We start from the raw sequence: 24,756 nt of genomic DNA on the forward strand, positions 1-24,756 counted from the left end.
TTAAAAATTATTTTACTTTTAATAAATTTGAATGATATTATTTACTGTGCTGTCATAATGCTTCTAAGTAACTGAGGGGGGGGGGCTGACAACAGAGGTTGATAAATTAAATGACTACACAAAGAGTTTACAAAACAGGTTGAAAAAAGAAAAAACAAACAAAAAGGAAACAACTAACAAAACATGGAACTAAAAACATTGGATTCCACCTTTAAATTAATACAAGCAATGGCCACCCCATCATACACAATCTACAAATCCAAATACTAGATATTTAGCTTCACACAAGATTTAAATACACATCACAGAAGTACAATTAAGAATAAAACACAACATATTTACATACTAGTACAGAGCTTCAGTTCATGAAAAAGGATATTGCAAATGTTTAAACCTTGATAAAGTACAAAGAAGCTCTAATAAACCAGTTATTCACTTACACTAATTTACATTTATACTGTACAATCTCTCTCCATACTCCTCAGTCTAAATCAGAGGCAGTTTAGCATGTGGGTTATGTACACATTAAAAAAAAAACTAACCTGTGCTATTTTCTGCGAATAAAATGAACTAAAATAAGAATATTTGTTTCATGTTTTTGTAACGTTGTTTGTTCTCTTTAAAAAAAAAAAAAAAAAAAAAAAAAAAAAGACAACAACCAGCAAGTACACCATGAATATGAGGGCTACAGTGAAACGGGCAAATGTTGTAATTCTTGTTATCATATAAAGTACAAAATGTAGTATTTTATTTTTATGTAAATGTACTTCATTAGGTAAGATGTAAAATGTACCACAACAAGAAAATGTTTTAGCTTTGCACCTGCATTTACAGATTAGAAATGAGGAAAAAAAAACACTAAACAAAAAGCACTGATGTACCCTGCCCTGTTAGAGATGAAGGCCGTGGGGTTGTTGGAGAGCTATCTATTGAGAACTGGCGTGCCATCGTGATCAAGTCATCCAAGGAACAAAAATGACTGAAAATATGGAGAGTGCGCTCAGTTCACACAATCCTTACTTATCTGTATAACCAGCTTGTTACTTAAGAAAAAGCAAAGAAAGGATGCAGTCTATAATCCACTAGTGATGTTCATGGCAGATACCTGGATGGGTAGATTACAATTTAACTAAAACAGGGCCCATGTAAGTCAAGTTGGAGCACATTTCAGAACCAGGAGGATGCACCGACAGATCACAGCTGATTGGGGGGGGGGGGGGGGGGGGGGGGGGGGGAGGTACCAGCTACACTCTCTGCATCCTCACTGAGCCAAGGCTGCTTTGGAAGTCAGTAAGAGACCTTAATATTAGCTGTAGAAAAACAGAGCACCACTCAACAACTGCAGAACCTGGGCAGATCTGAGGAGTATGTCTAGACAAGACAGTCACTTGGCACAAATGAAGGTGCCTGCCTCTAGAGCTTATCTGTGTATATCTACACAACGATGAAGAGGCAAGCAATGCTTTTTAGAGGGGAGGCAATTCCACAAACAAGAATCAAAGCAGACGATCCACATTAGTTTGCTATATTGGCAAAACCCAGTGCAATGCAATGAAGGCCACCGCAGTAAAGCTTTGGAAATGCACACTGTAACTCTTTAAAGGATTTTGAAACGGCATCCTTTCAACGCATTACCGCTGCATCAATAAAGAGATAACCCACTTTGATTCAAACTGCAAATATAGCAGTTAATTCCCTTGTCTAAAAACTTAAGAGATATGCTGTAAGCAATGTAATGACCCATCTCATCAATTCTCCTTGCTCAATTACATTTTATTTGCTGCTTCCTTTTGCAAAAAACAAATTGATACACTGATTTAAAAAAAAAAACCCTTTGTAGTTAATGTAATCTACCTGCTTGCAGCTTCATAGTGAATTGAAAATAGTACATGGCTATATACAATTCATCTACATGGATAGATCAATGTGAAATCAAGAAAAGCTGAAGCCCCCAAACTCTAAAGAGCAAGCAAGTCAGTGATTAGTTCTGGTTCCTGAAAGAGCCTTACTTCACAAATTAATCTGCAAAGAATACCCTACCAACCAAAGATTAACTGTTTTTAGTGAGAGTGGGATGCAAATATGTAGCTTAACGGAAATAAGAATGGTTAAAAGTTTCATCATCACATCACCAGAAAGAAGCAACATGATTTAAAAAAGTCAAAGATCCAAAGGAAAATTTCATAAAAATATCTATTTAAATTTTACATGATCGCATTATCAGGTCACTCTAAAACAAGCTCCAAACAAACTGATTATTCTTAAACAGAGGTGTCCATCGCCAGTACCGCAGATGCAAACTTTCCTTTTAACCCTGCTCCAGTCCTTGTTGAGGACGAAGGCTTTATTTGGAGAATTTAGCAGTTCAGAGAGCAGGGGTCAGCTTTTGCTTTTCCAGCAGAGTTTATAATCCTCAGAAGACACTGTCCAAATTCTTCTATGATCATCCTCTCCGCCGCGGCCTGGGACCTGTTCGCTTTCTCCGATTGCTCGGCCTGCTCCAGCAAACACTCACACGTCGCTTCAGCAACCTCTTTGGTGACAAACGTATAGGGCAACCTGGAATCAAGAAAATACTGTGAAAAAAAGGGTGCCCCATGAGCACAAACCCCGCAAATCTACTAAAACAGACACACAACATCAACTTAAAAGGCTTGGGAAATAAAGCTCATGGTAAAGTCAAGAAATTGTGTTAGATAGTGTATATTCCAAGTTTCAAGGCACTGGAGACATACCACACAGATCCTCAACATGTGTTTAGAATAAAGGGTCCATATAATTGGTTTTGAAATCCGACAACCTCTAAAGTATGTTACAAGTCCACTTTCACTTACTTTCCCCCTCCACTGGTGACAGCCGGTGTTGTTCTTGTTAACAGATCAGAGATTTGGGATGATAACTTGGTTTTGGCCGCCGTCTGCTGCTGGACACGGACTTCCGCTGCATCCGCCAAGTGCATCAGAGTCTTCCGCTCCGGACTCTCCTCAAAGTTCTTACAGCCGTTGCACTTACATATCGAAGAGCACATAATCTTTGCCTAGATTGCAGATGGCAAATGAAGACATTTAACATTGACATTCATGAAACTGGGCTACAGACTACTGTGAAACGAGTGTGTCATATTTCAAAAATGTTATGTTTAAGTTATTTCTAAAGACTTTGACTCAAACAGCTTTATAAATAGGGGTCAGTGTAACTAATGCATTACCCAGTACACATGGATTTATTTAGTTTATTCCTGTATATCACCAAAAAAGGGAAAAATGCAGGCCAAGTTAAAAACAGGAGAAAGATGAGCCATAAAGAGGAGGTACTGCAGGAGGTTTGTTCTCCGTATTTTTACCGCAGTTAGCAGATCCCTGTACCTGCCTAATTCATGTACTTGGATAGTTTATATGCTTTATTATTAGTTAGTGGGGCGCTGGTCACCCCCTTCTGTTCATAGAGCTTTAACCACTCCACGAGTTGTCTTAAGAGCACCACAAGTTTTCTGGCCTGGTTTTATTTACCTATACCACTGTATGCAGCAAAATATCATACAGCCAACTGTATACTGTATAATATATATACAGTACTGTACAAAAGTTTTAGGCAGGTGTGAAAAAATGCTGTAAAGTGAGAATGCTTTCAAAAAGACATGTTAATAGTTTATATTTATCAATTAACAAAATGCAAAGTGAGTGAACAGAAGAAAAATCTACATCAAATCAATATTTGGTGTGACCACCCTTTGCCTTCAAAACAGCATCAATTCTTCTAGGTACACTTGCACACAGTTTTTGAAGGAACTTGGCAGGTAGGTTGGCCCACACATCTTGGAGAACTAACCACAGTTCTTCTGTGGATTTAGGCAGCCTCAGTTGCTTCTCTCTCTTCATGTAATCCCAGACAGACTCGATGATGTTGAGATCAGGGCTCTGTGGGGACCATACCGTCACTTCCAGGACTCCTTGTTCTTCTTTATGCTGAAGATAGTTCTTAATGACTTTTGCTGTATGTTTGGGGTCGTTGTCATGCTGCGGAATAAATTTGGGGCCAATCAGATGCCTCCCTGATGGTACTGCATGATGGATAAGTATCTCAGCAGGCAAAGGGTGGTCACACCAAATATGGATTTGATTTAGATTTTTCTTCTGTTCACTCACTTTGCATTTAGTTAATTGATAAATATAATCTATTAACGTGTCTATTTTTGAAAGCATTCTTTCACACCTGCCTAAAACTTTTGCACAGTACTGTGTATATAATATATATATATATATATATATATATATATATATATACATATATATATATAACACACACACACACACACACACTGTCTATGGAAAGTCTACACCCCCTTGAACTTTTTTCACATTTTGTTGTGTCAGAGTTTCAGTTTCATGCATTTAAATTAGGATTTTTTCCACTTATCTACACACCATACTCCACACTGTAAAGGAGAAAAAAGTTTTTATAGAGAAAAAAAATTATATATTAAATACAAAACTGAAAGATCATAATTGGATAAGTCTCCACCCCCGAGTTAATATTTGGTGAAAGCACCTTTGGCAGCAATTACAGCTGTGAGTCTTTTGGGATAGGTCTCTACCAACTTCGCACACCTAGATTTGGCAATATTTGACCATTCTTCTTTACAAAACTGTTCAAGCTCTGTCAAGTTCCTTGGGGAGCGTGATGGACAGCAATCTTCAAGTCATGCCACAAATTTCTGATTTGACTTGCTCTGAGTGGGTCACTCAAAGACATTTATCATTTTGTTCCTTAGCCACTCCAGTGTCGCTTTGGCTGTGTGTTTTGGGTCATCGACATGTTGAAAGGTGAACTTCCGTCCCAGTTTCATCTTTCTTGCAGTTTCATCTTTCTTGCAGAGGGCAGCAGGTTTTCCTCAAGGACTTCTTTGTATTTTGCTCCATCCATTTTCCCTTCTATCCTGACAAGTGCCCCAGTCCCTGCCGATGAGAAACATCCCCATAACATGATGCTGCCACCACCATGCTTCACAGCAGGGATGGTGTTCTTTGGGTGATGCACTGTGTTGGGTCTGTGCCAAACATAACACGTTGCATTTAGGTAAAAAAGTTCCATTTTAGTTTCGTCACACCACAAACTTTGCCACATGGCTCCAGAATCTCCCGAGTCTTTTTTTTTTTTTTTGCATACTTCAAACAGGATTCAAGGTGGGCTTTCTTGAGTAATGGCTTCCTTCTTGCCACCCTACCATACAGGCCAGATTTGTGGAGTGCTTGGGATATTGTTGTTACATGCACACTTTGACCAGTCTTGGCCATAAAAGCCTGTAGCTCTTGCAAAGTTGCCTTTGGCCTCTTGGTAGCCTCTCTGATCAGTCTCTTTCTTACTCGTTCATCCAGTTTGGAGGGATGGCCTCATCTAGGCAGGGTCTTGGTGGTGCCATACACCTTCCACTTCTTAATAATTGTCTTGACCGTGCTCCAAGGGATATTCAAGGCCTTCGCATTTTTTTATACCCATCCCCTGATCTGTGCCTTTCAACAACTTTGTACTGGAGTTCTTTTGAAAGTGCCTTGGTGCTCATGGTTGAGTCTTTGCTTTGAAATGCACTACCCAGCAGAGGGAACCTACAGGAACTGCTGACTTTATCCTGAAAATCACTACAATTTAACACAGGTGGAGGCCACTTAATTTGGTGTGTGATTTTGAAGGCGATTGGTTACACCTGAGCTAATTTAGGATCGCTACTACAATGGGCTATTTCAATTTTTATTTTTAATTAATTTTCTACAGATTTCTAGAATACTTTCTTCAGTTGGAAGTTGTGGGGTAGGATGTGCAGATAAATGAAAAAAAAAAATACTTTAATGCATTTTAATTCCAGGCTATAAGGCAACAAAATATATTTCTGACTTCTGCCAACAAGTCTGAGAGGCTTACGTTAACAATGACTGGGCTGGTACATTAAGCCAAAGAAAGAAAGGTGTTACCAAATCACAAGCCTGAGGCAGGCTGGGCTCCAGTGGTGAAACTCACCTCATAGCATTCGCAGTAGTTTTTGAGACAGCCTGAGCGTTTGCAGTTACAGCCCTTGCTGTGCCGTCGGTCTGATTCACCTTCCTTTCCTTTTCCAATTTTCGGTTTGAATGCTTCTGGATTGCGGTCTAGGCATGCCTGCAAAACGATTAAACATAATGTACCACCATTGATATTTTTTCAACAGTAGCCACATACACTGAAGATATTCATCTCCATCATCACGCTTACCTTTATAGCTTTAAGTCTGTCAGTCTCGTGTTCCAGATTATTGAAGCAGTTTGTGCAGTTACAGTTGTTACAGAATTCTCCGTTGGCAAAACAATCACAGTACCTAAAAAAAAAAAAAAAACACTCACAAAATCAGCAGTGTTCCCCTTATAAGCCTATACAGCGCTGAAAACTGTACTACTCAATAACCCAATTCATTTTCATCTCTCATATCCCTAAAATACTTAATTTGTAATATAATTTTCATCATCAAAATACAAGTAAACTAAATGTTTAACATTTCATACCATTAACCTTGCACTTATATGCATTTGCATCGAAATACACAGTATAGGCATATTAGTTGAAATGCACTATAGCTGAAGGAGTACTACAAAATGATAGGGTTAGGAAGCAGGGCATACTCACAATTTGAGACACTGGGACTTGGTACAATTACATGGTTTCCTGGGTCGCGATGCAGAATCGGATGGAGACAACCTGTGTGAAGTGAAAAAAACTCACTAACAGAGGCACTGGAACAATTTTTATAGTGGGGGTGCTGAAAGTCATTGAAAAAACTGTAACTCCTGTATGTGCCGCACTCCCAGCACCCCTAGTTCCAGCACCCTTGCACTTTAAATGTGCAATCTGTCTGACCTACGACAACTCAGTTTTTCATTTGACCTTTTACATGAATTGCATAATACGAGAGTTTGGCACTGGTAGAAAATCCGGAACCGGGTACCTGCCCTGAAAAATAAAAAATACCCGGATCTTTTCCAGGTAATGATTACAAAAAACAAAACAAAACAAAAAAAATCACATATAAAATCGCATATAACATATATTTAAATACTATATAGTACACATACATTTAGTCTCTTTAGATCTGTAGACTTGTATAACCTTTTTCAGTACTAGAAACATATAACAAATAATAATAATAATAATAATAATAAATCTCAGTTTGAATAGTTATTAATATTAAATGAGCTTCATGCTGCGGGATTCTTTGACACGTGTATTGGCCACATTCCGCTGTTGTTGTTAACATGGCAAAGCAAAGCAGCACTATGCAGAATTTCTTTACCAAAGCAGGAGAAAAAAGAATTTGCAAACTCTGCCAACGAAATATTTCATTCAAAAGGAGGAAGCACTAGCACACTTACTTAATGTGCTCCACAAATATTTTTTATTTAACCCAAAACAAAACAGGAAAACGTTTTGTAAGTGTCCGAGTAGGATATTATGTTGTTTTCTTTCCGATTTAGTTCCTGAGAAGAATGGTCGCCGCAGTTGCTATTATTGAGGTGTACTTGCCGCTGTGTGTTACTGTTTTCTGTAAAACCTTGATATTCTGTCAGTTAAAGAAAAGGATTAATGCAAAACTTGTTTTAATGTTGTCTTTATTGCGCTGGCCAGAGACCCACGCTTACAACTGAATTGTCATATTTTCTACATTTTCTTTAAATTCTCAAATTTTATAATCGATACCCGGATAGTAAAAAGAGACCCGGGTCGGTAATTTAAAATCCAGTTACCCGTGCTGACCTCTATACACTAAATACACTTTTGGTGCCTTTGAATTGTGCCCTGTCCCTGTGCTATTTATTTGTGTTTTATGTTGTATGTAGTGTGTTAATGTTGGTATGAATATCATTAGTACACAGGATATAAAGGGGTCTGTGTAACACAAGTGATTTAAAATATATTTGTATTTAGGCACAAGGATTGCACATCACTCCACATGCAGATTAAAAAGTATATAGTGCGTGGACACAGGAGTGCACTAATTTAATTCACGTGCAGTTGTACTGAGATTGAATGATTGATTAGCAATCGAGTCTCGGTACAGCTGCATAAGAGCAGCATGTTTTCACTCACTCTGGGTTGTGTGTTCGGTGAGTGGAGAACGGGTGTGGAGAGGAGAGAATTAAAAACTAAAGTAAATAACTGTTTCGACTCACCGTGTTTGTTTGTCTGTTAGTCCGCTGTTTGTTTAAGTATTAGCCCATTTTGTTTCATCTCTTTGTTTTGGCTACCAGTGCCGTGTCCTGTGTTTATTTTGTTTCGTTCACCCTTTTTATTTTACAATAAACCGGCGCAAGCAAGCGCATTTACCAGATCACTCGCAGTGCTGTGTGTTTTCTTCTGGTCTGACGTCACCACTGAAGCCAACCTGTCACAATACTCTAAATACTAATTTGGAGTCAGCTATGGAGCAAAAACTATGTGTTGTTGTGAGCCTATATTCTACTTTCAAACCAGTAGAATTATTCATTTGTTTTAAACACAACAAATAACAACCAGCTTTAGGTTTTGTTGAATGGTTATTAGTTTACTCTTAAGTACAATGTCACAAATGTTTATAAAAATAATACAATATTTGGTTAAATCCAATGTGCTTTTATGTTGAACAGTAGTATAAATCAAATAAATAAATAAATAAAAACTCCTTTTGGCACCATTCAATATTGATGAAAACTCAAAGGAGTTTAAAAAGGATTTACCCTAGATGGCCTCAATTAATTGGTGGGGAAACAATTTGGATATGCAAACAAATTTGATTTGCTAGGAAAACCAACTTACTCTGCGCTTTTCAGGTATCCTTCACATGTAAAAGATTTTTCCATAACCCTTTTCTACCGTATCCTTCATATAATGTTCTCCTGTGACACTGAACATTGTATCCCTTCATGCTCTCAGCACTGCTACTCTTAACTGACATACCCATTGTGTGGTAACCGGGCCTGGGTCTGGATAGCAGCTGCTGATCCTTGTGCAAACCCAGTACTGCTTGCCAAGGTCACAAAGGCTGACTGCTGGAGCTGAAAATATAAATATTTATTGTTACATTAGATTATAGTATTACAGAGTGTACGGTTTATAGATTACTGCAAAAAATGTGAGCATTGTCTTCAGATTGTTTTGTGTCCCCTGGAAATATATTGCCTAATTACTGATCTTCAGATTTAAATCTTTAATAAAATATGTTGCATCCAGTGCAGGATAAGATATTGTGAAAGGCCCGTTGTACTACAAAGACCAGGCTTTCTAGTAACCATTAACAAAACCTGTTCCATTTAAAATAGATGCACCTTTGTGTTGATGCTATGCACGTCCCCGTCTCATACAGGAAAAGTGAGAGATCTTTGATATCAAAATTATTTGGTGTAAGGTTTTTGGATTAGCTAAGAGAAAAATAAAATGTTTCCTTTTACTTGCCTGTGTGACATACTGAGCGGGGAGGACAGCATACCCCACGTTTCCTGTGCCAGGAGCTGGTGTAAGGACAGTGCCTGGGGGCAGGTTGGTCAGATTGGGCTGAATCTGAGGTAAAGAAGTGGCTGGCATGATAAGCCTTTGCTGTGACTGAGTACTAACAATCTGTGAAGTTGCGTTTAGAGATTTTGGGACCACCTGAAAACACAAAAAATGGCACCCTTAATATAAATGTATGTCTATGTAAAATTGCATGAAATCCTTGCAAGAGTTTATAAAGTTATATCCCAAACAATCAAAGTTTCTGATACTGATACAGATAAAATTTTCACAGGATGTTTCGTCGCAGTTGGATTAGCATGTATATCCAGTTGCAGGGGATACAATAATAAAGAGAATGCAGTTCAGATATAGTTACCAACTCATCTTATTGACAACCCACATTGACAACAATTTATTTCTCCCATCCTTGCAAGACGAATTGGTGCAAAAAAGGGATTTTTTTTATAACCTGCTCACAGAGATCTAGACAGGCCAATGTCTTTGGTAAAATTAAATCTTCTCTATCTCACAATGGATAGGAAGAAGCATTCTGTATCACCGATAAACTGCATTTACAGATTATATAATTTTGTAAATAAAAACTCCCATAAATTATCTAATAAAAGCCAACACAATCTAAAACCATAGAACAGGATGAGAATATTTTGATGGGTTTTGAATCAGGAATTTCTACCCACCTGTTTCATGGTGTGTGCAGAGACAATTGGAACCGACATCCGCACTGGTGTTGTGTTCACCACTACCGGTTTAGCTGTTAACAGAGATGAGAGAACTGAATTACAACAAATCCTGAAAAGATAATTTGCCACACCCAGATTTCAGCACCTGTATGAATAAAGCTGCATGAACAATAAAAATTGATTATTTAGTGTTGCAAAACTATCATATTTAACATACAAATGTATAATGAAAAAAAAGTATGGTAGCACAAATCCCACAGCATTTTGGAGACATGAATAGCTGGGATTAACATTGTTAACAACTTTACAGGTCAAAGTTTCCACTTACCAAAGTTCAAATGGCAATTCCCTGGAAAAGTATTGGCAAGAGAATAAGGAAATTTCCCATCACTCAATGATACAGTATGGCAAAGGCAAGCAATTTGTAGAGATTTTGAGTTGTGAACTACTGTCCACTGAGGGCAAAGTCAAGACTACAAAATTAATTTAACTTGTGACCTGAGCCGAAGTCAATCCCAAGCTTTCCAGAATTGATCTAGTGCATCGCCTCACTGCACCACCACTGCACTCTACAGTGTACTGGTCCAGCATTAAGACATTGAGAGCAGGCACCTACCTTGCTGTAGAGAGTGAGAGTTGATGCTGGGGCTGCCTGTCTGTGGGGAGCTGCTGCCCGTGGAGGCAGTGACGAGACGCACATAGTGGAATTTACTGCCAGGCACCTGGATCTGCTGGACATTTTGTGGTGTTGTCAGAGGAATGATGGTTTTAAACTGAGGGGTGCCCACGCCACTTACTGTCATGGTCTGCACAGGTTTCACTCCCTGCATCAAACAGCAGTACAACAGACCGGTTACAGACCCACACTCCCAACATCACCTTTGTAATTTATTAAATGACTTGAGCATATACACCACAATGGTGAAACTCAGAACAGGAACTTACCTGCTGTGTGGAGTGATTGGAAATGCCCTTGGCTGGAGAAGACTGGGTTGCCTGCTGCACTGTCAGGAATTGCTGTCCCAGGGCCATGCTCAATGGGACCCCAACTGACTTCTGAGGTGAGCTTGGAGACTGGGAGGCCACAGACACCACAGTCAGCTGCAGACCACACAAAAGGTTAGCAAGGAATAGAGTACAACTAATAAATTACAGTATACAGCCAACATGTTGAGTGCCCAATTACTTTACCCCCAAGTTTCTCTCAAATTTAGAATGTCCAATTATATTCCCTCACCACAGCAATTCCCCACACAGCTCAGGAGAACTGAAAGTTCAGTGGGTGCCCTCCGATCAAGCCAATTTCCTCTTTCACGGCCAGGAACTTCGAGTGGATGTTAGCGAGTTACCGGCTTCTGCAGAACAAAGGCCAGCGCCTGGCCAGTGGGATCCGCTGTAGCATGATGAGGAGAAACAGTCACGGATGGTTTTTGCCTCCCTAACCCACGGGAGCACCAGAGCCAACGAGACGCTACCTCCAGAATCCCCATTGATGACCGTGAACCTGTCCCACTCACACTGCACACCACAAGGCCGTGCTTGACCAGGCGACCCCATAGCCAGAGTTTTATATAGGGGTTTAGGGCTTAGTGTTATAGTATTTTGTTTGATCAGCCCCTTCACAGAACCATGATGACAGGTTTAGGGGACAGCCCTTGCTGTTACAGGAGTTAGAGTCCTGACCTTGCTGGGTGATTTGAGGGGCGAGATGGCAATCTTGCTTTGCGGTGTTGAACCGAGAGCAGCTCCGACGATGCTTTCAGAGAAAGAAAGTGTCCTCGGGGGTGTGCCAGGAGGGTTCTGGGTAAGGACTCGGCCTGCAAATCAGCAATTCACAGAAAGATGTGATAGATATATATATATATATATATATATATATATATATATATATATATATATATATATATATATATATATAAAAAATCAAAAAAACAAACAAAAAAAACATCATCATAAACTGCAAATGTAACTAACTAAACCAAAGCAGAGTGGCAGAGTGGTCAATCTCCATTTATGAAAAAGGGCAACTCCGTGATTCTCAAAGAGTTTACCAAAAACATCTCACCTAGGCCCAAAATATAAATAGTCCTAAAAGAAACTTCCTAGTTAAAAATGAGTATGTGTGTCATTAGTGAGTCACCCATACATTGAAGTATTTGTATTTTAACATGCAAGACCTAATGGATGATTTCAATTGTTAATGGTTCAATACTGTGAGGCTGAAAATACAAATCCAAACAGAGCAATTTGTTTATGTGACATTCATACCTGAGCTAGGGCATGGCAGAGGCTTAAAGTATTAATTTCAAAACAGAGCTATATATGGGGAGGGAGGCAATAAACATTAGACGGCAAGTGCTGGGAAATTCATTAATAAACTCGCAATATCCCCTATGATGCTTTGATTTCAACAAAGTGCCTTGAATATATAAGAACCATTACCTCCAATCAATTGCGAAACAGAACTTTGACCAGACAATGCTTTACTGTTCAATGGCTTTGCGAAGATAAATTTTGTGATCATTGGTCCTGCTGAAGACGTCTGTGTTTTCTTAGCAATCTGCAACATTAAGTTTTTACAGGTAGTTAAATAAATACAATTTGAAAATGTTAAAACATTTGCAACACCCATTTTTATATTAAAAATGTTAATGTATAAACTAATCACTGGAATCAGTTAACAGATAGTTCCCAGGAATTACTGAGTCCTACCCAAAGGGAACTTGCAGTTTAGTAATCATTCAATCAATGAAAACTAAATGCAGAAAAGGGAAAGATCTTAATATTCACCCTCGACAACCAAATATTATAACAAAACCGCAAACTTTAAAAATGATTCAAGGGGGATCCCAACTGGCGCATCCAGTAAAGGCACTCCGCGTGAAGTGCAGGATGTGTCCTATAGCCTGGAGATCACAGATTTGAACCCAGGCTATGTCATTGTCGACCTTGAACAGGGGTTCCTAGGGGGCTGCGCAAAATTGGCCGGCAGGGCAATCCATGGTTGACTGCGTACCAGCGACCCCTGTGGCTGAAAGGGTGCCTGTGGGTCTGCAGTGGAGCCATGGAGATCTGTGTTGTCCTCTGGCACTATAAGTCTGGTGGCTCCGCTGTGGATCCGCAGTGCAACAAATGACAGACAGGCAGGAACACATTTTGGAAGACGTGTGATTCAGCCTCCGTTCTCAGAGTCTCCGGGGGTGGGGTTGCAGCGGTGAACCGGGATAAAAAAATAATAGTTGGGCATTCCAAATTGGGGAGAAAAACTGGGGTAAAAACCATTTGTTTTTTCTCTACACGGACTAGTTTTGGAAAACCTGTCCCACAACACCATTTGATAAAATACAAAAAATAAATAACAGGAATACCATCCGAGTATTATACACTACATGAAGGGGTTTAATCAGAGGTGAACAGTCCTTGGTATTCAATAGTAAACATGCTTCTTGACTATAAATAACTAGTGCAAGTAGTATTGTACAAAACAAATTGTGATCTCTGTGATTTGGTCAGGGCTGGGGCCATTCATACATTTTTAAACTTTCTTTCCAAATGCTGCACCCTAACAATAATTGATGCCAGTTATCTACAGTACTTATCCTCTGAACAGGACAGATTAGACACAGTCACCGAGTATCTACTTTAATCAAAATAAACCCAAGTGAATCCCAAGATACAGCCATCGGCAGCTTAGCCAAAAAGGTAGGTTAACACTATTTGCTACCGTTAAGAACTACGGAATAACCATGCCAATTAATGCATCGTAAAAATAGTCAATATAATCAAAAAATGTAATTTGAGTACAGATGCCTTTAGTTGTAGTTTATCTGAAAGTTAAAACACCAAATTATAATTTCCATAGTTTCTTTTCAGTACTTTTATACAACCATGCTGGCATTTACCTCCCATAGGAAATCACTATTCACACAATAAAAATTCTGTATTTTGTTCAAAGGGACTATTTTCTGTTAAATTTGGTTTGGGGAACAAAAAACTGGAAGTAATGTCTGTACTGTAGGCATTTTTGATAGACCCTTGAGTGTTCTGTAATCATCATAACATATGACCATGCATTTAGAAACATACATTGTGTATAGAACAGCAGTTACCACAAACTGTACTTTAATCCAAACCAGTTTGTATTTCTTTTCATTCATTCTGTGTTATTACACCTACATTGGTCTTGTTTTTTTTACCTGTATTGTTTTTAATTGCTGGGCCTGCAGTGTTGAATGCTGGGATGTGCTGATCATCTGATTCCCAGAGCTCATGGCCTGCACACCAATCACAGGCTTATGGTCTGTCCTGCTCCCAATGGTCACCACCTTAAACTGCTGGGGCTGTATCTTGGTGTCTAGCCCCATACCCTGCCCTTGACCACCAGCCTTAGGGGACTGGGCGAGATGGCTGGTGTGGGGCAGTGTCAGCATAATGGGCTGCCCGGACTTGCCGATGGTAGTGACAAACAGCTTTTGTCCATCCTGTTTGAACACCTGCGTGGTGCTGGGCTTGAGGTCAGACGAGGGGGAGTGTGAGACTTTGTTGAGGATGACCTGGTTGGCCGTGATGGTGACGGGGGTGTTGAGTTTCTGCAGCCCTCCACTAACACTGCTGCTAGGCTGCGTGCTGACTGGCATGGGTGCTGCTGCTTTGAGCCCTGTCATGCTGGTGGTTGTGGCAGTGGTGGAGCTGGTCAGTAACAGCTGGCTGCCTATGCTGCTGGTGGTCTTTGATTCAGAGACCTGGATAGTCTGAGACTCTGCAGTGTCGAGGCTGACAATCCTTGCAAGCTCTGTCTCCATGGGAACCTCTTCCTCCAACTCGGAGTCGTCCACGGCCCCCACATGGTCGTCCTCCACCAGCACAATGGCCTCTGTGTCCATGATCTCCTCGGGGAGCAGGCTGTTCACCTCCGCCGACACCACCTCCATCCTCACACACTGCCACTGCTGCTACTCCAAGACTTAGCTACTGCAAAACAACCAGCAGCAACAATCATTAGGAATTCATTAAGTGCAAATGGAAGAGCCAGTTCAATTAACATTTTAGCTAAGAGGTAGTGTTCAGTAGCTTAGCCATCAATAAAGGAACCTCAGGCAACAGGTTGTGTGATGTATGGTGTTAGCAGGGGTGTGTAATTCGTATCTCTTGACGCCCGGCATACAAGATTTGTGTGATGGACAACAAGTTTTGCCGTTATACTGTGCCTGTTGGACAAGTCGTTTTTATTTATTTATTTTTCCTATGTTTGTTCTGTTGCTAGAAAGACATTCCGGGTATATTTCTAGAGAGCCACACAAGTTTCTGAAAATTGAATTGCAGAATTCTAGCACCCAAGCACAAACACTTTAAAAAGTGTTTGTGCCACCCTTACCTCTTCTGATTGGCTAGCTGTGGAAGAAGCTGATCTCCTATTGGTTACAAAGAAACCCAGAAATGGCTGCCTGAGAGACTGCGGCAAAGCAGACTAATCTTTTAAATTTAAGGTATTATTTATGTTTTTTTGAAAATAAACAAATAAGTGATATGCTATCTTTATACATGAACCTGACATTTTAATGCAGCAATCTATTAAAGGTTAAAAAAAACAAAACATTACAACCAAACGAGTTGCTAAGGTATTAGCAGATTAGAAAAAAATCGTATTATAACAGTTCGTGCTCAGGCGCACAGATGTTGGGATGTTTTAAAAAAAACAAAACAAAAAAAAACAAACAAAGTTTAGATTTATTTCAAGACAAGCTTTCCCTGGCAAAAAAAAAATAAATGATTTTTTTCTTTAGATTTTAGTGTTGCTAACATAGTTTGCTATTTATCATAGTTGCATATTTTGTTACTTAAAAGATATATTCATTTGTATTTAATTAGATTTGAACATGCATAATACTTCAATTTATGAAATTATTAAAACATTGACAAATATGTTTAAATTGATAGAAATGAAATGCTTATATATGAGAATCTGTCCAATATTGTATTATTTTAAAATAAAATACAGACACTAAATCTCATGGCAATGTGCATGTATTAATTAATTTATATTTGAGTGGGAGTAGTGCAGGGAAAGAATGTTGCCCTCTCAAAAAAAAAAAAAAAAAAAAGCCATCTGGGTATGAAACCAGGGTCACCCTGCTGCAGCAGTGTTCCAGTTAGCCGTCAGGGGACAAAATGTCAGGGGAGGAAAAATAGCTGTAAAATGCTGTACAGCATTTAATATTATATATATATATATATATATATATATATATATATATATACACACAAAAGAAAAAAACATTTTGTTTCTGCAGAATTTTATGGAGAAAAATTTTGGTAGAAAAACAATAAAAAAATAAAAAGTAGGGAAACTTGAAAGGTTTTACACAAGTCCTTTAGAAATCTGGGGTTCAGCAGCTACAAAACTTAAAGAACGTCAAGAAAAATCAGAATTCCACAAAGCAGCAGTAATAGTAATGCAGGTCTATGTATTCTGTCTAATCACTTACACTACACCAAATGTTCCATCAGCTCATTGCTGGCCCATTTCAAATTTACTTCTTTACTCTAATGCAGGGCTTCCCAATCCTGGTCCTGGGGACCCACTGTGTTTGTTGGTTTTCATTCCAACTGAGTTCTCAATTACTTAATTAAACCCTTAATTGAACTGATAATTTGCTTAATAAGACCTTTTTTTCTTGTTTTCAGCTCTTATAATGGGTGCATTCACAGAGATCATTCTACGCAGATTCCGTGCAGAATCTGACCAATTTAGCCAATGGGTACATTCACGGAGATCATTCTTAGAATATCATTGGTTAAAATGGTCAGATTCTGCACATTAAACAACAAACCAAGCACTCCCATAATGAAGTGCACAAAAAAACAATCCAAAACACAGCATCCCTTTGCAATCTATGCAGCGTACTGTTAAACATTCTAGGCGTCCTTGTTTATGTTTGTTTGATACCAGTGTATGATCCAGAACACAATACTGTACCAATGTTAAGTCAATGGAGGAAGGCTAACATCTGCACTTTAGGATTGCTGTAATTTTATAATGGGAGCATGTTACGGCACACTCATTGAATATAGTTGCTGAGGGAGACTAACACAGGATGTTATTAGGCACCAGGAGGAAACAGCCAACTTAATCTTAATGTGTTACATTTTAAAAACAAATGTGCTTTTAATATTAAATAAATAAATAAATAGAGATATATATATACACACACACACACACTCTTCCAAGATCCTGATACTCTTGATAACCCAAACAATGTCCTTACCTAGTGCCTTCACTTACATGGACATTTTAGGATATCGCGTTTCATACCATTGAGTGAAATTAGGTCTATCGGATGCAGTGATGAACGATCGCTGGCGAAAGCTGTAGTTAATTTAAATCAATTTATCATTGCTCTGTCTGGGATCAAAAAAGTGGAACGTCAGTGATTTTTTTGCTTTCTGTAAAAACAAAGAGAACATAACAACATTAGGATTAATGTAGAAATAAATCCATTTAAATGAGGGAAGTACGTACACACGACCGCCCCACCTAAGCTACATCCACTTTGCATGCTCTGCCCTCATCCACGATGGAAATCAGCTTTAAATCGCCCTATACAATATTCTACATTTACAATCCAAGAAGTGCTGTTCAATAGCTCTTCCTCCAACTCAGAGACAGCCATCACAAATTAGTCTATCCAAACATTCCAAACACCACAGCTATTCTCAGTCCTGTGCACATGTGCGTGAGCAGCTGACCTATAGCTGACCCTTTATTTGGAAACCTTTATTCAATGCTCAACATTAAAATGCCAAGTGCAGACAGGTGTCTGCCCAACTGACACACTGCGTTCTGGCTGAGTAGAAATGACATGACCAACACCATGTTAGTGATTCCTCCAAAGTCTAGAAACATGTAGGAAAGTGGAAGTGCAGTAATTCTCACACATCAGCCACACATACCACGAGCAACAAAGCAAAAGTCAATGGAGATAAGAGTGGAGGCGCCAATGCGTCTTACACCTATATGTCACACAATTACATTTTTAACATACATTTAGAGAACTGGTTAGACAACAGTGAGGAAATTTGTTCAGGACGTACGTCCTTTAGCAAAAATTGTTGAGTACCAGAATCTGGGTATATATGTAGAGAGATATATATGTGCTTCTTATTGCTGACAATATATTTCATTTGGTGGACATGGACACCTTGTCACATTTTTTAGGTTTGGCAGAGGACACTTCGTAGGATGTTGGGCGTCACAAACTGGCTTCATTTTAACTCTGGAAGCAAAACTTCAAAAAGGTCTTCATGTGGGGGAATTTATTTTTAACAAGCCATTAACAACTGTAATGCCAGGCATCATTGCCAATCCAAGCTTCTATCAGGATCGTTATTCAAGATCAGATCTCCAGATCAGCAGACACACAGCTGTTACAATGAAACTATCTAATTTCTAGACCTCAGATCCCAATCTAGGCAGCACCAGTGACCTTAACAAGTTTTGTAAGCAAAAGTCTGATTTACCAGCATTAAACAAATATAATTTTTATTTGTATTCGAAACAGCAAAACCCTGTTATTACAGCACAGATTAACGAGACACACCGAATATAAAGAAAGACTTCTGCTTATTTGAGTATGTGTGTAACAGGGGAGACCTGGACTGGCCGTCTGACATATCCATGGTGCTGCAGGAAGAGGTCAGCAACACCATGTCATCCGCCTGTCAGTCATGGCAGTGACAAAGAGAGGTGGGGAAGAGGGTGTGTGAGCTTTCCCTCTATCTGAGTGGCTGAGAGGTGGGCCTTGCTGGGCCTATAAATTAATGCTTTGTTGTTCCCTCAGATCTACCATATTTAAACAGGAAACAGGTAACAAAGGTGCAGGGCTTCAGCAACAATGGCAAGTAAACGAAGTGCAGATTTCACAGATAAAAGTATGACTATCCACAGCAGGTTAAAAGGAAACTGGAAAGATTTTGCAGCAAAGATGATGTAATGACCCTGTGAATCAGAACAATTACAATTGTAATTGTGCAATTTGTAATTGATTGCAATTACAATGTAATTGTAATGGTAGTTGAACCTTGGCACAACTGCATAACTGTAATTATACCATACAATTGATCTATTACAGTTCAGTTGTACATTTATTTGTAATTCAAGGATTATTCTTGTATTTTCAACCACTTTTGGGAAAAAAAGTTACCTATAGTATGTTTCTGTATTTGTACTTGTAATTACTGCTTGGTTATTTAGAATAAATACAGTATATGTTAGTGTGTAGTTTGTTTATTTTGTGTACCTAAAACTAACTAATTGTAATTGAAAAAAAAAAGCATTGCAATTTCAGCAAACATTATAATTATGATTGATCCCAGGTATGCTGTGAATCAAAGCCATTAGCAAAAACAGCAGATGGAGGACAGACAAAGAAACCAGTGATGAACAAATACAAGCCTGTGATCGCAGAGATGGCTGGACAATGGAAACCATCTTCTCAGCAGCATTGCATGGTTGCTGGTGGTTGTTTACTCCATGGTTTCACAGAGAAGAACACACTAGCAGCTACATGCACAAAATTAATTCATTTATAATTAATCATGTTTATCCGTTATCACCCCACAATAAAATAATCATGCAGGGATATTGTAATACAAAATGTACTGTTCTTTTTTCTTTTAGAAAATCAATGATTAACTTCATCATTTCTAATCTACTGCATCCCAGACCATTCACAACTTATTTTATATTTACTATGCTAATCATGAAGGGCTTTTGGGTCATTCCATGTCAACTCAACTATGGCTTCCCACCTTAAGATTTTGATTTTGCTTATATTTTGTGTAGTGGAAGATACAGGTCAGATATGAAACCAGGCCAAATATTTAAGCTCAATGATGAAGATTTGCAGAGAGATACCCCCTGTTGTGGGAGGAGGGTAATCATACTTGAAATGCGTCTCATTTTGGAGTGATTTTGAGGATCAAAAAATGATATGTCAGTAGCCCGATGAATGCTTCTGTACAGAAAGCCAGGTAGATCTTCTGTTGAATAAGGAATTTGACAATTGGACAATGTATCTATTTTAAGGCTCCCAGCAACACAGAAATACTAAAGCGGTGGTACTTATTTTGCATGAATATTACTTAAGACCTTCCTGGCTATCTGTACAGAAGCATTCATAGGGCTACTGACATTCTAAATGTCATTTTTAGATCCTCAAAATCACTCCAAAATGAGACGCATTACAAGTATGAACCCCCCCCCCCCTCCTACAGACTTTCCTGGATTTTGGTTGATTTGAAACAGAATGATCCTATTATGTAGAGCCTGTTGTGGTCTTCAAATACAGAACTAGCAGATTGCTGAAAGCTGATCTATAAGACCAAAGCTATTGAGTAATTAAAATCTTAGAAAACTATGGGATAATCACACTTCCATCTACGCCACAAATGCTGTCTCTTAAGACAGGAACCAGGAGTCCCAAATTAATTTAGTGGGCAAAGCAGAAATGTCCACAAGTACTCAAATATGTTTTTCATTCCCATCCTTTCTATAGTCTGATCTGCTGAAAGTCAGGGAACATTACTTGTTTTGTCAAAGCGGCTGAAACCAACAACAGGTCTCAGGAAGCCCTGAAGAATACAGTAGTAACACAGACCCTCTCTCGTTTTTCTCAGCTCAATTCTGAAGCTCAATCTGTAGGCTGAAGTAAATAACTGAAATTTACTTAAGAACACAATCAATTAAAATCGATGTAGAATGGTGTCTTTTACTCTTGTAATGTATTTGACCGCATGTCTTCCCTGTATTTCAATCACCAAGGAAATTGTGGTAAAGTGAACTGAAAATTCACCCCCATTCACCCCAAAACTCTTCACTAGCTGGAAACAAACCTCCTCTTTCCCTTGCTTTGATAACCAAATTGGAAGTCCTCTCAGCCTCAGGAGCCACTCCAGTGACAAGGCTGCCATTGATTCTGCACACAGCTGACCACATGGGGAATGTCCCAGGGGTACCAACCCTATCTATTAGGCATAACACACAGCTCTGCAGCAATGCCTGGAACATCTCTTTTTGGTTAAAAAACAAAACAAAAAAACAAACCAAAAAAAAAACTGAAGGGCAACATTTTCATGGTTTTATATCACAGCCAATCACTCATGCAGGAAAACAATCTGGATTCTGATGAGGATTTACAGACAGGATTTTAGCTATACCTCTTAGTCACACTATCAAATGGCTAGAAATGAGAAAATCTAACAAAAATATCTTAAGAAATGTTAAATACTACTATGCAATTATTCTACATGCAACTTTATTTTAAGTGAGTTTAATGTGCATTTATCATTCCCAAACACTATCAATATGACTGTTTCTTTAAAACTGGTACCCATATATATATATATATATATATATATATATATATATATATATATATATATATATATATACAAAAAAACAAAAAAAAAAAAAAAATTGTTACATTTTCAGCCCATCACAGTGAGCCCGTTGCATCCACCACACAAACACAATATAACAGAAAATAATGCAAATAAAAATCAGTTGCTTTTGAGTACTGTGCTTGGATTAAAAAAATAAAAAACGATTTTCAGATTGCATTTCTCTCACATAGGGGCTTTACGACGTTATTTATAACTGAAATGTTTTATTTTAAAAAGTAGGTTTGTGTGCCATACAGTACTGTCCAGCTAACATTAGCTATTATTACTATTATTTGAGCGTCCGCAGAATAAATGTACCCTTCATGGTGGAACGGATGGTTACAAGAACAAAACTGCACCCTCACTGGTGAAGACAATGATTCTTCCAGGGCAGGCTTATAATACACGGGAGTAATAATATAATTCCATGGGCCTTTCATGAGCCTCTTTATGCTAAATAATTATATTATAGTAAGCTGCAAAATCTGTGAAAAAAAAGCAAAAGCAGTTAAATACGTATTTTTGCATCACATCCCAGTCACGAGAAAATATTTTCTCGTGGGTATTTTTCTAGCAGATTTAAGTCCATTGCAATTGCAAAGGGCACAGGGGAATGCTAATGTTCAACTCTTGAGTGTGCAGACACAAAAATACAGATATAATTGTTTAACATGCCTAGCGAATGACACTTGTATCTGTAAACGGTATTGTCACCGGCTACTCAGCAGTGCTGTCAGTACCAAGTTAGCAAACATAATGCATCACTTAAACGCCAGAATCTTTATTTAAGAAAACCTCATTACTGTGAATTATCTACCTTATTTTCTTTGTATGCGTCCAGTTGCTACGTGCTAAAATAATTTGAAACGTAGTTCTACAGTACACAAACCATAGATTAGACAACATTGAAAGTGATTCGAATCCAACATTTTATTATTATTATTATTATAATTAACATAGTTTAAGAGAAGAAAATTACAACATCCACCTTGTGTCTATGCTATATCGAGATAAATTAAATCCTCCGTCGTTCACAGCGATCTATCTTTTTACGTTTTTACCACAGCCTGAAACTACGTCTGTAACCACAACATCGTGAACCAGACACAGCCGTTGGCATTGTAATAATTTAACAACAACATGTAAGTAAATATAAATAACTTTTTTTTCAAACATTATGAGACAGCTGCTAGGCCTTTGAAGATCCTTAAACAAAATCTTTGTCCTTACCTCAACAATCCGCCAAGTTAATCGCCGCGTTTAAATAGGTAAAATTTGAAACACATATTTTTATTTTCTTAGTCGAATGGTGTTTAAATGTGTAGGCTAGTTTTGTGTCTGTATAAAATGTGAGCGAAGACCAGCCTGCTGTGTGTGAATGTGTTGTGTTTCTATTTCAGGGCTGGGATTGGATTTCGAAAGATCCGCCATTTTCACCTCGTCATCGGTTCAACTTCACTGGGCAGTAAAGGAAGAACCTCCTCACCAAGCCCACGAAAACAAGAGCAAAGGGGAAAAACGCCCATCAAATCGCACCATAAAATAGACAATAATAAGTATGATATGTAGACTGTTACCGTACAGATTATAAGTAATAAAAAACATTTTTAAAGTTTATAAAACAACCAAATCAACTAAATAATTACAACCTACCAGACAGGAAGACCGAAAACTGAAACAAAAACAAACAGAAGTGCTCCAGCATCTTGCGCGCACACACACGAAGACCAAATGTTTAGTTTTATAGGGAAGAAAATGGGATATAATTTCTTACCTTGAAAATAAAAAAATTCAAAGAAAAAAAATCTCTCAGTATAAATCCGAAAAAACTCCGTTTCAAAATATGTTTTTGTAAATCTGCACACAAAACATTAAACGCCGTAACATAATGTAATATATGAGTGTGTGTTATTAAGTTACCATGCGACATACAGCTAATAACACTGTCCCCAAATGCATCGTTTGCTTTGGACAATAAAAAGTAGGGCAATTTAATGAAAATCTACTTTAGAGTGACCGCTTAAACAAACCTGATCTTAACATAAGCAACATAATGAATCCCATTTTGTTTGCAGGAGTGTTTTGAGATGTACAATTCCATTGACCCACAAACTCAATGAATCTCACTGACACTTGAGGAACAGCTGTAGCAGAGATCCTCCCGATTCAGCATGGGCCTGAGCCTCATGCCCCCACAGTGTTACAAGCTCTGCGTTTACATGTCAAAACACCCACGTACTATATATTACTAATACAAAATGTAAAGTTAACTCCATTACGATAAAGCGCTTTTCTTACATACGGCAATTTTTGTTAATTAAAGGGTATGATTAGAAATAAACAAACCTGAACTCTAGAACTTAAAACAAAATAGAAAATGACACTATGTATTTTCATCACCCAACACATGGCTAAATTAACTAACTAACTCACTCTGCCGGTACTATGAGTAATTATGTTACCTACACACAAAGTCTTGGCACAGTCTGCTGCTGGGTCAAACAAAGTAATATAATGACGGGTGTGTTGACAGCTAGTATAGTGCAGTGGGTGTTGCGTTGTGAATTCCAGCCAGCACATTTTGGAAATGTATCAGGAAGTCCGACTTACAATGACAAGTGCAACTTGGCTATATTTGCTTAAGGGGCAGGTTATCTGATCTGCATCACCAAAACATGACACTAGTCTGCAACCCATCACTTCGTTGTAAACAACAGCTGACCAAGCAAAATTGTCATGACTTGGAGCACTTTCCCAGACCAGTGAACCAAAAGGATACATATGTCAACCCAGGTCATTTGTGTCTCCTATCCTATGCTGTTGAGCACAGGAAAGCTACTGCGACTGACTACCGTCGTCGCTCATCGTTGTCACTGTGTGGTGGTGTGTTTATAATAGCTCACTCACCAGTCTCTCGTTCGGTGTATGGCTGTTTTGCTGTCACGATCTCTTACATGAATTCCTGATCCCGATCCTCTTTGTGTCTTATTCAGATGGGTCTAGCTTCGTGCGTTGATATTTATTTACACCCTGGCTCTCAGCCCTTCTCTCTGCTGCTGCATCTCGATCGCACAGAAACTGAGACGTTTGTTCAAAATCACGCGCCGAGCGCCATTCCACCTCTACC

General features: G+C 38.6%; 1 protein-coding gene across 2 annotated transcripts; it reads right to left on the minus strand.

Moving 5' to 3' along the window:
• Positions 1 to 24,727, minus strand: LOC121301285 (protein lin-54 homolog). 2 transcript variants are annotated; one of them, XM_041230544.1, is made up of 14 exons: positions 24,537 to 24,727; positions 14,387 to 15,161; positions 12,633 to 12,750; positions 11,874 to 12,007; positions 11,136 to 11,291; positions 10,807 to 11,014; positions 10,188 to 10,261; positions 9,451 to 9,645; positions 8,956 to 9,053; positions 6,652 to 6,723; positions 6,244 to 6,346; positions 6,013 to 6,150; positions 2,835 to 3,037; positions 1 to 2,559 (listed from the first exon to the last, which is right to left on the minus strand). In XM_041230544.1, the coding sequence occupies exons 2-14, from the start codon at positions 15,119 to 15,121 to the stop codon at positions 2,358 to 2,360; spliced, it is 2,436 nt and encodes an 811-aa protein (XP_041086478.1). In that variant the 5' UTR covers positions 15,122 to 15,161; positions 24,537 to 24,727; the 3' UTR covers positions 1 to 2,357. The 2 variants fall into 2 exon arrangements, with proteins under 2 accessions (XP_041086478.1, XP_041086468.1); XM_041230534.1 differs by lacking the exon at positions 24,537 to 24,727 and adding an exon at positions 22,860 to 23,159.
• Positions 24,728 to 24,756: the final 29 nt, after the last annotated feature.

This window comes from Polyodon spathula, chromosome 2 (genome assembly GCF_017654505.1).
Source record: "Polyodon spathula isolate WHYD16114869_AA chromosome 2, ASM1765450v1, whole genome shotgun sequence".
Classification (NCBI taxonomy): Eukaryota; Metazoa; Chordata; class Actinopteri; order Acipenseriformes; family Polyodontidae; genus Polyodon; species Polyodon spathula.

Bases quoted from the DNA above. Each gene is read 5' to 3' on its own strand.
- LOC121301285 (XM_041230544.1), bottom strand. From the start codon at position 15,121: ATGGAGGTGGTGTCGGCGGAGGTGAACAGCCTGCTCCCCGAGGAGATC. The intron at 12,751-14,386 runs GTAAAAAAAACA...TTAATGTTGCAG, and splicing joins AGCAATTAAAAACAATACAG to ATTGCTAAGAAAACACAGAC. The intron at 9,054-9,450 runs GCAAGTAAAAGG...TTATATTTTCAG, and splicing joins CCGCTCAGTATGTCACACAG to CTCCAGCAGTCAGCCTTTGT.